This window comes from Vicia villosa, linkage group LG1 (genome assembly GCF_029867415.1).
Source record: "Vicia villosa cultivar HV-30 ecotype Madison, WI linkage group LG1, Vvil1.0, whole genome shotgun sequence".
Taxonomy (NCBI): domain Eukaryota; kingdom Viridiplantae; phylum Streptophyta; class Magnoliopsida; order Fabales; family Fabaceae; genus Vicia; species Vicia villosa.
This window is the reverse complement of record NC_081180.1, coordinates 231607638-231622947: the sequence shown is the minus strand read 5'-3', so window position 1 is coordinate 231622947 and position 15310 is coordinate 231607638. Positions and strand designations below refer to the sequence as shown.

The 15310-nt window shown below is 38.4% G+C and overlaps 1 protein-coding gene across 1 annotated transcript; it reads left to right on the top strand.

The window, feature by feature from the left end:
- The first annotated feature begins 6472 nt into the window (after nucleotides 1-6472).
- Nucleotides 6473-10989, top strand: LOC131644952 (eukaryotic translation initiation factor 3 subunit D-like). The gene is made up of 2 exons (XM_058915582.1): nucleotides 6473-8346; nucleotides 10740-10989. The coding sequence occupies exon 1, from the start codon at nucleotides 6631-6633 to the stop codon at nucleotides 8341-8343; it is 1713 nt and encodes a 570-aa protein (XP_058771565.1). The 5' UTR covers nucleotides 6473-6630; the 3' UTR covers nucleotides 8344-8346; nucleotides 10740-10989.
- Nucleotides 10990-15310: the final 4321 nt, after the last annotated feature.

Here is a 15310-nt window from a genome sequence, read left to right as displayed (position 1 = left end):
CAATTATTGATACTGGAGCAACTCACTCTTTTATTTCCTTGGATTGTGCTGAGAGGTTAAATCTTGAGATATCTGATATAAATGGAAGTATGGTTATTGACACTCCTGCGTCGGGTTCAGTAACTACTTCGTCTGCATGCTTGAATTGTCCGGTTGACATTTTTGGTAGAGAATTCGGGATGGACTTAGTGTGCCTTCCGTTGAAACAACTTGATGTAATCCTGGGAATGAACTGGTTGGAATTCAACCGTGTTCATATCAACTGTTTTGCGAAGACGGTGATTTTTCCTGAAGAGGTTAGTTCTGATAGTCTGGAAATGACAGCTAGACAGGTGAATGAAGCTATCGGAGATGGTGCAACAGTGTTTATGTTGTTCGCATTGATGAATATGAAAGAGAAAGTGGCGAGTGGCGAATTGCCTGTGGTGTGTGAATTTCCAGAAGTTTTTCCAGAAGATGTGAATGAATTGCCACCGGAAAGAGAAGTGGAGTTTTCTATTGATTTGGTTCCAGGAACTAGTCCAATGTCAATGGCGTCGTATCGTATGTCGCCGTCTGAATTGGCTGAACTGAAGAAGAAGTTAGAGGAATTGCTTGAGAAGAAGTTTATTCGTCCTAGTGTTTCGCCGTGGGGTGCGCCTGTGTTGCTGGTAAAGAAGAAAGAGGGTTCAATGAGACTGTGTGTAGATTACAGACAATTGAACAAGGTCACTATTAAGAATCGGTATCCATTGCCGAGGATTGATGATTTGATGGACCAGTTGGTTGGAGCACGTGTGTTTAGTAAGATTGATCTGAGGTCTGGGTATCATCAGATACGTGTGAAAGATGACGATATTCAGAAGACTGCTTTTAGAACGAGGTATGGACATTACGAGTATTCTGTGATGCCGTTTGGAGTTACTAATGCACCTGGTGTTTTTATGGAATATATGAACAGGATCTTTCATCCTTATCTCGATAAGTTCGTGGTGGTGTTTATAGATGATATCCTGATATATTCTAAGAATGAGGAGGAACATGCAGAGCATCTCAGAACTGTGTTAGAATTGTTGAAAGAGAAGCGACTTTTCGCCAAACTGTCGAAGTGTGAATTTTGGTTTGAAGAAGTCAGTTTTCTTGGACATGTGATTTCTAAGGATGGTATTGCTGTTGATCCTATAAAGATAGAAGCTGTGTCTCAGTGGGAAGCTCCGAAGTCAGTGTCAGAGATTCGTAGTTTTCTTGGTCTTGCAGGTTACTACAGAAAGTTCATTGAGGGATTTTCAAAGTTAGCATTGTCGTTAACTAAATTAACCAGGAAGGGACAAGCCTTTATTTGGGATGCAAAGTGTGAAGAAGGATTCCAAGAGCTTAAGAGGAGATTGACTAGTGCTCCTATTTTGATTTTGCCGAATTCGACAAAATCATTTGTGGTTTATTGTGACACATCACTGATGGGTTTAGGTGGTGTATTGATGCAGAATCAACAAGTGGTCGCTTATGCGTCGAGACAACTCAAAGTGCATGAGAGGAGTTATCCGACTCATGATTTGGAGTTGGCAGCTGTGGTTTTTGTTTTGAAGTTGTGGCGACACTATTTGTATGGTTCGAGATTTGAGGTGTTCAATGATCATAAAAGCCTGAAGTATCTCTTTGATCAGAAAGAGCTGAATATGAGACAGAGAAGGTGGTTAGAATTTCTGAAGGATTATGATTTTGGTTTGAATTACCATCCGGGTAAGGCAAACGTCGTGGCTGATGCATTGAGTAGAAAAACCTTGCATATGTCTATGCTAATGGTGAAGGAATTGGATTTGATTGAGCAATTCAGAGACTTGAGTTTAGTGTGTGAAGATACTCCTACTAGTGTCAAATTGGGTATGCTGAAGCTGACTAGTGGTATTCTCGAAGAAATAAGAGAAGGTCAGAAAGCTGATGTTGGATTGATTGATAAGTTGACTATGATCAATCAGGGCAAGAGTAGTGAATTCAGAGTCGACGAGAATGGTATACTGAGGTTTGGTGACCGAGTTTGTGTTCCTGATATTGATGAACTCCGAAAGCGTATTTTGGAAGAAGGACACCGTAGTGGATTGAGTATTCATCCTGGTGCTACCAAGATGTATCATGATTTGAAAAAGTTGTTTTGGTGGCCTGGAATGAAGAAGGAAATTGGTGAGTTTGTATATTCTTGTTTGACTTGCCAGAAGTCAAAGATCGAGCATCAGAAACCGTCTGGGTTGATGCAACCGATGTTTATTCCTGAGTGGAAGTGGGACAGCATCTCAATGGATTTTGTGTCGGGTTTGCCGAGAACTGCCAGAAATTGTGAAGCTATCTGGGTCGTGGTAGACAGGTTGACAAAGTCTGCACATTTTATACCGGTGAGAATGGATTATCCGATGGAGAAGCTGGCTCAATTGTATATTGAGAAGATAGTGAGTCTGCATGGTATTCCTTCAAGTATCGTGTCAGAAAGAGATCCGAGGTTTACGTCTAAGTTTTGGGAAGGTTTGCAGAAAGCTTTAGGTACTAAGCTAAGATTGAGTTCTGCTTATCATCCGCAGACTGATGGACAGACTGAGAGGACGATTCAGTCATTAGAGGACTTGTTGCGGGCTTGTGTGTTGGAAAAAGGGGGTACTTGGGATAGTTATCTGCCTTTGATTGAGTTTACCTACAACAACAGTTATCATTCGAGTATCGGTATGGCTCCGTTTGAGGCTTTGTATGGTAGGAGATGTAGGACGCCGTTGTGTTGGTACGAATCTGGTGAGAGTGCTGTAATTGGTCCAGAAATTGTACAACAGACTACAGAGAAGATTAAAATGATTCAGGAGAAGATGAAGGCTTCTCAGAGTCGTCAGAAGAGTTATCACGACAAAAGGAGGAAAACACTTGAGTTTCAAGAGGGAGATCATGTGTTTATGAGAGTTACTCCTATGACAGGGATTGGTCGGGCATTGAAGTCGAAGAAGTTGACTCCGCGTTTTATCGGACCATTCCAAATTTCTGAAAGAGTGGGAGAAGTGGCTCATTGTATCGCTTTACCGCCGATGCTTGCAAATTTGCATGATGTGTTTCATGTATCTCAGTTGAGGAAATACATTTCAGATCCGTCCCATGTGATCCAAGTAGATGATATACAGGTGAAAGATAACTTGACGGTTGAGACTTTACCTGTGAGAATTGAGGATCGAAGGCTGAAGCAATTGCGTGGCAAGGAAATAGCTTTGGTCAGAGTAGCTTGGGGAGGACCTGCTGAGGGGAATGTTACCTGGGAGCTAGAGAGTCAGATGAAGGATTCTTATCCAGAACTGTTTACCTGAGGTATGTTTTCGAGGACGAAAACTCTTTTAGTGGGGGAGAGTTGTAACACCCGTATAATTTTAATTTTTAATTTAATTTGAATATTAGATTAATAATTATTATTATTATGGATTTTATGAAAATAAGAGGAAAATGATGGTTAATGGCATTTGGGCCATGTGTGAAATTAGTAAGAAGAGGGGGGTGTGGTGTAGTAAAGCCTTACTAATTTAATATTATTTTTCATAAAATAATCAGAATTGGGAATTGGGAAAGAAAGAACGTGAAAGAACAGAATTGGGAACAAGGAACGTGAAGGAGAACTGTAGAGGGAGAGACCAAGAACCAAGACTTTTATCTGAGGTAAGGGGAGACTCTCCGTTTAATCTCTTTTATCGTATTATGGGTGATAGTATGGATTAGGAGTATGATTTGATCCATTGATTCTATATTCTGAATATTCATCTGTGTTCATCATTAAAATTGAACTGTTAATCCCTAATAACTGATAGATTTAGGGTATGATGAATAGAATTGATAGGGAATCATATACTATGGTTATGGATGAATTCGTATGCTGTTTAGATGTGCTTTTCTCTGGTTTTTAGACTCAAAATCGTGGACTGGTATGAGTAAAAACGAATGGGTTTTGGACTGTTACGAATTCTGCAGGTTCTAGGCATTTTCTGGTGTTTCGCGTATGAAACAGTGCCATACGCGTATGGGATGAGGTCATACGCGTATGGGGGACACTCCCAATGGGCTATACGCGTATGATACGCAGTTGCCCTGTCCCAAATACCACGTACTGGTGTTTTGCGTATGAGAGCGTATGAGGATGCTCATACGCGTATGGGAATTTGGAAAGAGGAAAATTACTCTGGTGATACGCGTATGGCAAGGCTGATACGCGTATGGGTTGGTTTCTAGGCCATTTTGAGTTCTGGTGAAATGCGTATGATACGCGTATGTGACATGGTGATACGCGTATGGATGCGTATGGGCAACATGATACGCGTATGGACGCTATGTGTGCAAATTTCTGTTTTGTGATTTTTCATGAAAGTTCGATGATGTGTAACTTTCGATTTGTAGGCCTGTTTGTATACTGTTTGAGATTGTGTAAACCTTGTGATGTGATGCTATGGTTTACTGATGATTGATTGTATTGAATGATGTCAATGTATATATGAACATGCTTAGTGTTGATGATGATGATGATGAAATGAGTATAGATGATGCTACTCATAGAATGGTAATGATGAAAGTATGTTATATATATGTTGCATGCATTCATAAACATGGGCTGAATCCTATATGATGAGAGGATTCAGCGAGGGGCAGAATTCCCATTGTGTGGAATTTGTGCTGGCAGGGCCGTATCTGGATGATGATAGATCGGTCGGTGGATGATTTCCACTGGTGATGATTGGTACCACATGCATAGTGTCAGTTTCATACATGTGCATGATTTGTTTATAACATAATGATATATGTTACATGTTGACTGTCTGTTTATCTATGGATGTGTGATTGATGATTTGTCTGAATATGAAACAATTGGGTGAATGATATAACTATGATATGTTATTATTTATGATGCAATAACATTGGTTAACTGTGATGAGACTCACCCTTACTTGTTGTCATTTTCAGATTGAGGATAGCGGCGCGACTTGGTGAGGATTAGCTCATAAGTCGGTTTCTAGTTATAGTGTCGGTGTCATGCTCTGGTAGATGTAACACTGGGAACACGTTTGTTTTGAGTTGATTATAACTCTAATTGGTTTTGTTGGTTGAGTCGGATACATTAATGATGAATGTTGACTCTATGTTTTTGATTCCGCTGTGTAAAACATGATTTTATTTAATGAGTTATAATTTCAGTTGTTTCAGTGAATGCATGATATGTACCGACGTGTGTTTTATCATTTATATAATTGTGATGCCTCTCTACATGTTACTCTGATTTAATATACTGTTATTTGCCGCGGGTTATTACAGGGGTGTTACACTGTTATACTGTATTAACGTGTAAACAAAAATACCTATCCTGCCCAAACATGTGGAGCAACATGGGTGTCATAGTATATCAAAAGGGAGGTGTCATATGACCCTTTTGGGTACTCCTAGACAGACCTCTCGCCAGCATGTCTCATTGCTGCATTTAACAGTGCAGTCTACATATTATGAGCAGCCTGCGTATCAGGAGCAGCCTGTGCATGAACACGTTCCCCCTCGGGTTCCTGCTCATTATCCCCGTACTCCCGAGACGATGACACATCAGTAATGTTACTCCTTGAGACCCTTCAAGACTGCTAAGCTCTCTCACGTCAAACGGATGTTGTCTGGCTTGGCCTGCCATGTCTCAATCTAGGGTTCTCATCCATAATCCTGAAAAAATAACATTAATTAAAAAACACTCAAGAGGGGATTGGCATATGAAACAAATATGAAAAAAAGTCAGACAACATTTCATATTTGCATATCCAAAATTTTCTCAGAGGGGATTTCAGAGATGCACATCAGAACAGCCATTGTTGTACAAGTGTGTGATTTTGCCCTAAATGCCCTAAAAAAACTTCAACAAATGATCCAAACAACCGCATTTTCCAAATTAAACTTCTATCTAATAATTTTAAATAATAAACTACCTATTACATACATGCAATGTAAAAAAAAAAGATTCAGAGAAACTTACTCAAAATCAAAGATTTTGAAAACTTATTGAAATGAGCAAAAGACACAGCTTCGGTAACACTTATTCCGTCAAAGTATCGCAAAAAATTGCTTCAATAACTTGCGCAAAATGAAGGATTCATAGATTTTGTGAATGGAATAGAAAGAGTTGAATGAAAAATGAAGTATGAGGGGTACTGTCCGCGCCAAATATATACTTAAAACAGGTTCGGATATGCATCTCTGAAAATTCCCTGAACTTAAATGATAGGGTTAATTCGGAAAAGCATATGCGAAACCCCCCAGAGTTTGAAAAAAATATTGTCTCGAAAATACATGTTCGAAAATTTCTCTAAAAAAATATAATGTGGTGAATTCAAAAGTGCATATCTAAATTTTTAAGATAATTTGGAGTTTTACGCAAGGGATTCTAAGAAAACATAGGAGTGCTTTAAGAAATACTCAAAATTATCAGTGCCAATTCATACATTTTTGTCTAGCCCAATAAATCATATCCAGCCCAGAAAAAACCCAGAAACACAAAACAACAACGAGAATCTCAAACTAGGGTTTTGCACTCACTCATCTCTATCATCATCTTCCTCAAACCAGTTTCCACCACTGACCACTCCACAGGCTCATCACCATCACCTTGCACCAATGGTAGGCGTAGCATTCGATGTCGGAGCCGTTCCTTTCAACCCCGACGGATGGGGCCCAATGGACTCCTCCACCACCGCCGCCAACAACAACAACAACCACCTCCCTCTCAACGTCCCCTTCGCCCCTTTCTCCCGCTCCGACAAACTCGGCCGAATCGCCGATTGGACCCGCAACTTCAACAACCAGACCCGATCCAAAAACCCTGCCGATTCCGCCTTCGATTTCACCCTCGACGATTCCTTCCCAGGCAACACCGACGACGACGCCACATTCCGCTTAGTCGATGGAAAACCTCCACCCCGTCCCAAATTCGGCCCGAAATGGCGATACCAGCAGCAACGACAACTTCCTCAGCGTCGCGATGAGGAAGTCGAAGCGAAGAAACGTGAGGCGGAGAAGGAGAGAGCTCGTCGCGATCGGCTTTACCATCAGAATCGGTCGAACCCTAATAATCCTCGACGGGAAGCTGCTGTTTGTAAATCGTCAGTTGATATTCAGCCGGAGTGGAATATGCATGAACAGCTCCCGTTTTCGACTTTCACTAAGCTGTCCTACAATGTTCCTGAGCCTGAGGATCTTCTCCTATGTGGTGCTCTTGAGAATTATGATCGTACATTCGATAGAATTAACCCGAAGAATGAGCGTCGGCTCGAGAGGTTTAAGAATCGGAACTTCTTCAAGGTTACAACCACTGATGACCCTGTTATTAGGAGGCTTGCGAATGAGGATAAAGCGACGGTTTTTGCAACTGATACTATTCTATCAACTCTCATGTGTGCTCCTAGGTCTGTTTATTCCTGGGATATTGTTGTTCAGCGTGTTGGGAATAAGTTGTTTTTTGATAAACGTGATGGGTCGCAGTTGGATTTGCTTTCGGTTCATGAGACCTCACAGGAGCCTTTGCCTGAAGCTAAGGATGATATTAACTCTGCTCATTCTTTGAGTGTTGAAGCTGCTTATATCAATCAGAATTTCTCTCAGCAGGTGTTGATTAGGGATGGGAACAAGGTTACTTTTGATGAGCCTAACCCTTTTGCTAATGAGGGTGAAGAGGTTGCTTCGGTTGCTTATAGGTATAGGAGGTGGAAGCTTGATAATGATATGTATCTTGTTGCTAGGTGTGAGGTGCATAGTGTTGTTGAATTGAATAAGCAAAGGTCGTTCCTTACTGTGAATGCTTTGAATGAGTTTGATCCGAAGTATTCTGGTGTTGATTGGAGGCAGAAGTTGGAGACTCAAAGAGGTGCTGTTTTGGCTACTGAGCTCAAGAACAATGCTAACAAGTTGGCTAAGTGGACTGCACAAGCTCTTTTGGGTAGTGCTGATATGATGAAGTTGGGTTATGTGTCTCGGATTCATCCCCGTGACCATTTTAATCATGTTATCTTGGGTGTGGTTGGATATAAACCCAAGGACTTTGCGGCACAAATTAATTTGAATGCCAACAACATGTGGGGTATTGTGAAGTCTATTGTGGACATGTGTATGAAGATGAATGAGGGGAAATATGTTATTGTGAAGGATCCATCTAAGCCTCAGATTAGGATTTATGAGGTCCCGGCTGATGCATTTGAGAATGACTATGTGGAGGAGCCTCTTCCGGAAGATGAACAAGTTCAGCCTACGGCAGAGGGTGCTGATGGTGGAGAGGAAGCTGCTGCTACTGCTATAAATGACGTGGAAGATAAGCCAATTGATGCTCAAGCTTAAAAGGTAAGTGTTACAAGTCAGAGTCATGCTCTATTTGGTTTAATAATGTCATAGGATTTTTTGATGGCATTCTTTGTGTTATGGGATGCTAATGTTTTCCCCTTGTTATCATGGATTGATCTGTTTTACTACTCTTGTTTTGTGGTCATAATTTTACAATTGGCCTCCTTTTAAGTTTGAATTTTAGCCTAGGGCTATGTTTGGATAGATGGACTAGAACGGAGCGGAACGGAGTGGAACATGATGGAATGGAGTGGAGTGGAGCGGAATGGTATTGAGATTTCATTCCATTGTTTGTGTATATTTTATAGTTTGACGGAGCGGAATATAATATTTTAGTTCATTCCATTGCATACACCCCAAATTGGGTGGAATGAAAATTGAAGGATATGATGGAATAGGATGGAATGGATTCCATCATATTCCATTCCACTCCATTATTTATAAATCCAAACAATGGAATCTAATTAAATACCACTCCATTCCCTTCCATCATATTCCATCAATCCAAACATACCCTTAAAGTGCGGCTGTGATCATGTCACTTATCTTAGGGCCACTGGTAGCCAGAAAATGAAGACAAATGTTGCTGATGTATTGCAATTATGGCCGCGGAGACTCCAAAGCCCTTCATGTTGCAGTAGTTGTTAGTTTTGGAATTCAATTTTAAACCTTGGTGTTCGTTAAGATTTAATTGCACATGTTTGTTGCATTTTGGAACTGTTTCATCATAATTCTAGTCTAAATTCCAAAACTTGAGTGATTTATGTTAGCATCTTTTAAAATAATAATAATTGCTTTTATCCTTATATATTAATTGTTGTGTCCCTAGTGTGTATTTTTTCATATTCCAATTTTCTCTTGGTTGATAATTGATATTCTATTGACCTTCTTGCAAGTTGTGTGCGTGTGTTCAAATATTTGCAAGCTCTTAGGTATTAGAAAATGGGCAACTATTGAGGATTTGATGGAAAATTGGAGGTGTGTTACATATATAACTGCGGAATACTATTATCATTTTTTATCAGGTATTAGAAGTCTCGGTTTCCAAAATGAAATTCTTTAGCTAGGGATCCCTTGGGATTCTGGCGCTAGGAGCTGCTTATACATAGGCCTAAGCACTATAACTCATGTTTGCTTGAATATCTAGACGTTATAGATTGGGCAACCTAATTTATCCTTGAAAACATTAATAGCAATACTAAGCTCTGGATGATGCATGTGTGCATGTCTGTTAATTTCTACTTATTATTCCTAGATTGAATTTAAACGTCAATTTCAGATTTATCACATACAATATTTTTAGTTGTTTTCTGGACTCTTCATATAATGGCCAATGGCATCAGTTGGCAATTAATGACTTCACCGGTTAGTTCTTGATTCTATTTTTCTTTATATGTAAAATACTTTATTAACAAGTCATGAATGACATTAGAAAATATTCATATACTGATGAATATGCTGAATCTTAAAGGTGCATGAGAGAAGAGAGAAAATGTCTTTTGTTCTAGAGAATCTACCAAGTATAAGGTGCATCTTAAACTTGAATGCTCAAGAGGACATGCCATGAATCTAATTTGTAGGCGTAAAATAACATTTGAAGTAGAATTTTCTGTAGGCACTAGCACTACATTTAGTATGCTAGACTCACCTTAAGTGTGGAGAAGTGGGAATCTTGTGTGCGTATCGCATAACAACATTGTTGCAGCTATTAACTGAGTTGTACTTACAAAACTAAAATATCTGGTTTTACATTCTAGGGATTTTGCCTAGTATTTTTATATATTCATATTGGCTTTTTATATCTGGCATTAGTATCTCTTTTCACAATAATTTAAATTGAATGACATCATGCCTTATGATACTTAATGCAACATTTTTATGACCAGAGGAATGTTATTATTCGAGAGATTTAGAAAATCCTCAGATATCTGGTCAAATGTCGGCGTGTCTGAATCATTCATGAGTGTTCAGTATTGAAAATTTTCCTCCTTTGTTGACCACAATCATTTCTGAGAGCTCAAGTAAGACTTGTCTCAGTTAGAATTTTCTTTTCTTGTATGCTTTACTGGTATAAGTTGGAATCTTAGATCCATCTGTAATCTGCAATTACTGGTCGATTGTATTGCTTTTGTTGGAAATGTTTTTTATGGGAAGGATTTACTCGGCGAGCCCTTGTTTTTCTTGTTTTTTATCTTCAGTAAGTATATTCAATGTTGTTCTAGATGAGTAACCAATGCATGCATTTGAATGGCGTTTGATGTACACAATCTGTAATTTGGACCTGTTTTGCTAATATCACATACCAATATATAACATAATTTTTTGGGTGATTTGGGCCTGTTTTGCTAATATCACATACCAAATATATAACAAAACTTTTTGGGTGAACGCAGGTTGTTCTTATTGAGCAATTAACGGCCTTTCGTTTGGGAACATCACACTATGCTCAGAATCATATTCACTTCTTCGCTGCTATTTGTTGGTCAAGATTTTGCCATTCAAACCTTGTGATATTACCTCTAGAATAATTTTTCTATAAAGCATACTGAGTTTTATGATGCTACAGATGTTTATGATCTATAAACCTTGGCATATTTAGGCTGTGGAACCATTAAAAGACTGTGTTATGCTTTTGAGTTTATATTTTTTGCTGTGTCAAGCATCCCATTCCCTGCATTCCCATTCCATTTCTTCATGCCTATTAGATTTATAACACTATCAGCATTGATTGAATTGAGTGCGGATGTATCATTGTTAGGTGTTATTGTGTAAACTTGGATGGATCGTCGTCATAGTATATCTGGATATTTTGTCAGTAAGTAACTGATTGAACTAATTGATCCCAAGTTGAACTCAATAGTGACTGGATGGTATATCTTTGTTGAATTTAAAACCTCGGACCATTGCTCTCTTCCTGCTCCATTTCTGATACCTAACTGTAGATCATCCTCCTCTTCTCTATATGCAAAATTTTTCTAATACTCTTTAAAAAGAAACTTCTGTTGTCATTGTCATCGATCAAGTGATCCCTGCCGCTTTATTAATATCTGTACATGCAACCCGTAAGAGTTGGTTTAGTGGTGGAGGCTTGGTCCGATTTTGAGAGTGTGTTTCTTTTAATGTTCTATTAAATGTTATATGCAAAAAAAGAAGCCAGTTGTATTCTAGTAGTGTTGTGATCAGAGGTGCAATGTTGGAGAAGTAAAATTGGAAATGGATAGCTAAAATAAATTTAATCATAAAATTGAAGCGTTAGTTCAAAAACGTAAGAATTGTATGGGTTTGAGTTGTGTCCAGAGATGTATTTCTAAACTTTGAAGAAATAAATATATTTTTACGAGATGTTATAGGGCCAGTTTGTTTCAGGTTTAAAAAAGTGAATTTTTTCTTTGTATTTTTGAAAATAGATTTTACAAAATCATTTTTTAAAATATTACAATTTTTTTTATTCGTTTTTTCTAAAGTGAAACACTAATTTTGACATCTTATAACATAAACATATATTATCGAAGACTAAAAGCTAAACAAAATTACAATTTTTTTTAAAAATTATATTTCAAAAATGATTTTTATGAAAATCTATTTGAAATAACTTCAAAATTAAGTGATTTTTTGAAATTTTGATATCTAATTTTTTCTATAAATAAATAAAATATTCAAAATCACATTTTCAAAATAACTATTCAAACAATTATAAAAAAAAAATTCTTTATAAATTTTTTTTTACACAATTATATAACAGTATAAAAATTATTAAAATAAAAAAACCAAAACAAATAGACCCATTTCCGTTTTATTAACCAATTTAGGTGTTCGGCTAAAATAACTATTGACTACTCGAAATATTATACTTTATATGCTAACCGTTGAATGTGACACAGTTGGCTTCTAACGACAAATTCTCGTGTGCCTACAGTTCACAATGGGCAATTGTCAAGTACAAATTCAATACGCAATTTCGATGTTGCACCCTCTTTAATTAATTCATTTAAATATGATATCTTTTGCTTTCAATTTTATCCATGATAACTTGCAAAGGTGTGTTTTCACACACTTTAACTAAAAAATAATTAAATACATCTTTTGATTCAAGATGTTAAAATAAAAATTTCAAACTAAAGAAGGTATGAAGGTTAGTCATCTTTTAGTGTCAGAGGTGTCGACGACTCCGAGTATATCTATCATAATATAGGTTTGGGAATTTCCCCGGTGGCACGTTATGTTCATGTTGATAACGATTATATGGCATGTATTCCTTTCTATTGATCATTAGATGCAGTGCTGCTTCATCACTTGCTTCCGCGCACTACCCAGTTGGCAGGAATGCTATTGCTGACTCTAGAGTATAACAGTCGTCGATCCTGTCCCCCATGATGATCATTATGCTGTTTCATTCTTCCTGATACTTAAAACTTGTTGGATTTCCAGTGCTCTGAGCATGAAGAGAAAATTAGAAAGTAATTTCCAAATGAAATGAAATTATGAGAATATTCATTGTGAGAAAAATCATAAAAGAAATTAAAGTTTCAATAAAAAAAGAGAGAAACAGAGCTTTGGAAAGTTAACTCCCATGTAAAACCATAATAAATCAACTTCAACGTAATTATTTTGGTTATCCAAGATCAACAAAACTGATGCAATTGTGCTCTTTTCTGGAATATGCTATCTTCATATGATCCTGTGAGATATTGGATCGAACTCTAGTATGGTTTAAGTGTAGCTTCTTGGTTCGAAAGTTCGACAGGGTTAAGCATGAAGTCGATGGTTGTTCACATGCTGGTGTCGAAGTGTGCATGCTGTAGTCGAAGATGGGTCTAACATGCAGGTGTCGAAGATGCTAGGGTGTTAACATGTTAAATTAGGTTTTAGTGTTTAAACCCTAATTTGTAAAGTTAGCTTGTTTATTAAGTTGGCTTGTGTAATGGGCCTTGTGGCAAAAGCCAATTAGTTAGTATGTTAGCTTTTATAATAAATAGCATACTAGTCTCTCATCATTGCTAAGCTGCAAATCCTAATTTAGGGTGAGAGAGGTTATTTGTTATTCTCGTAAACTTGTAATCTTGTTTTAAGAGAAAGTAAAAGAATAGCAGTTATAACCAATTCTTGTGTTCTTCTTATTCCTTATTCTTTATTCTTCCCTTACATTATACATTGCTCTTGGCACTGAATTCACAACAAATTGATGCGGTGAGCGTGGAAAAGATGCCTTCAACAAAGTATGAGATTGAAAAGTTCACCGGAGTGAATAATTTCGGTTTGTGGCGCTTGAAGATGAAAGCCCTACTGGTTCAGCAGGGTTGTTTGGAAGCGTTGAAGGGTGCGACGGCTATGGGCGCTGCGTTAACGGAAAGAGAGAAGACATACATGATCGAGAAAGCACACATCGCAATTTTGTTGAGCCTTGGTGATAAGGTTCTCCGGCAGATATCAAAGGAGACGACAACATCAGGGTTATGGGTGAAACTTGAAAGTTTGTACATGACCAAATCGCTGGTAAATCGACTATACCTGAAGCAAGCTTTGTATTCATTCAAGATGATTGAAGACAAAGTGTTGGCTGAGCAGTTGGATATGTTCAACAAGCTGATTCTTGATCTTAAAAATATTGATGTGAAGATCGATGATGAAGATCAAGCGTTGTTACTATTGTGCGCTTTGCCTCGATCACATGCTCACTTCAAAGAAACTCTCCTGTATGGAAAGGAGTCCCTGACCTTTGAAGAAGCTCTATCAGCCCTGTATTCTAAGGACTTGAACGAACGAAAGGAGCATAAACCTTGGACTGTTGGTGAAGGTTTGGCCGTTAAGGGCAAATTCTTGCGAAAGGATGGTAAGTTCGACATGAAGAAGGGCAAAAGCCAGTCGAAGTCTTACAGCGGCGAAGCATCTGGCATTCGATGCTATCATTGCAAGAAGGAGGGTCACACAAGAAAGGTGCGCCCTGAATGCCTAAAAGATCATGGAGGTAAAGATAATGGCAATGCAGCCATTGTTCAAGATGATTTCGAATCATCTGATGTCCTTGTGGTTTCGAGCAGTGACTCTAGGAAGGAGTGGATTATGGATTCAGGTTGCACTTGGCACATGACTCCAAACAAAGACTTGTTCGAGGAATTATGTGATCAAGATGGTGGATCAGTACTATTGGGAAACAACAAAGCTTAAAAGATTGTAGGTGTTGGATCTGTGAGATTCAAGCTCCATGATGAGTCAATAAGTTTGTTGACTGAAGTTAGGTATGTTCCTGATTTGAAGAGAAATCTGTTTTCTCTTGGTGAATTCGACAAGAAAGGATATGTTTTCCAAGGATAGAAAAGTATCCTAAGAGTCATGAAGGGGTCGAAGGAAGTCTTGAGAGGCGTGAAGAGACAAGGCTTGTATACCCTTGAGGCTGAAGTTGTAAGTGGTTCGACAAATGTTGCATCCACGAAACCGTTGTCGAAGACAGAAATCTGACACATGAGATTGGGCCATGTCAGTGAAAGGGGTCTGGTCGAATTAGGGAAACAAGCTCTGCTTGGTGGAGACAAAGTCGAAAAGCTGAAATTTTGTGAACCCTGTGTACTTGGAAAATCTTGCAGAGTGAAGTTCAACAAAGGCAAACAAAGAACACATGGATCCCTTGATTACATCCATGCTGATCTTCGGGGACCTACAAGGTGTCCATGACATTCAGGAGCAAGGTATTTTCTATCCATAGTTGATGATTATTCGAGGAAGTTATGGGTATTCATTTAGAAGACTTAGGATGAAACTTTTGAGAATTTCAAAAGTTGGAAGACTCTAGTAGAAAATCAGACTGGCAGGAAGGTCAAGAGGTTGAGAACCGATAATGGCCTTGAATTTTGCAATGAGGCGTTCGACAGTTTTTGTGCGGGCTCTAGTATTGCAAGGCACAAAACTACTGCAGGTACTCCACAACAAAATGGTTTGGCTGAAAGGTTTAATTGAACTATTTTGGAGA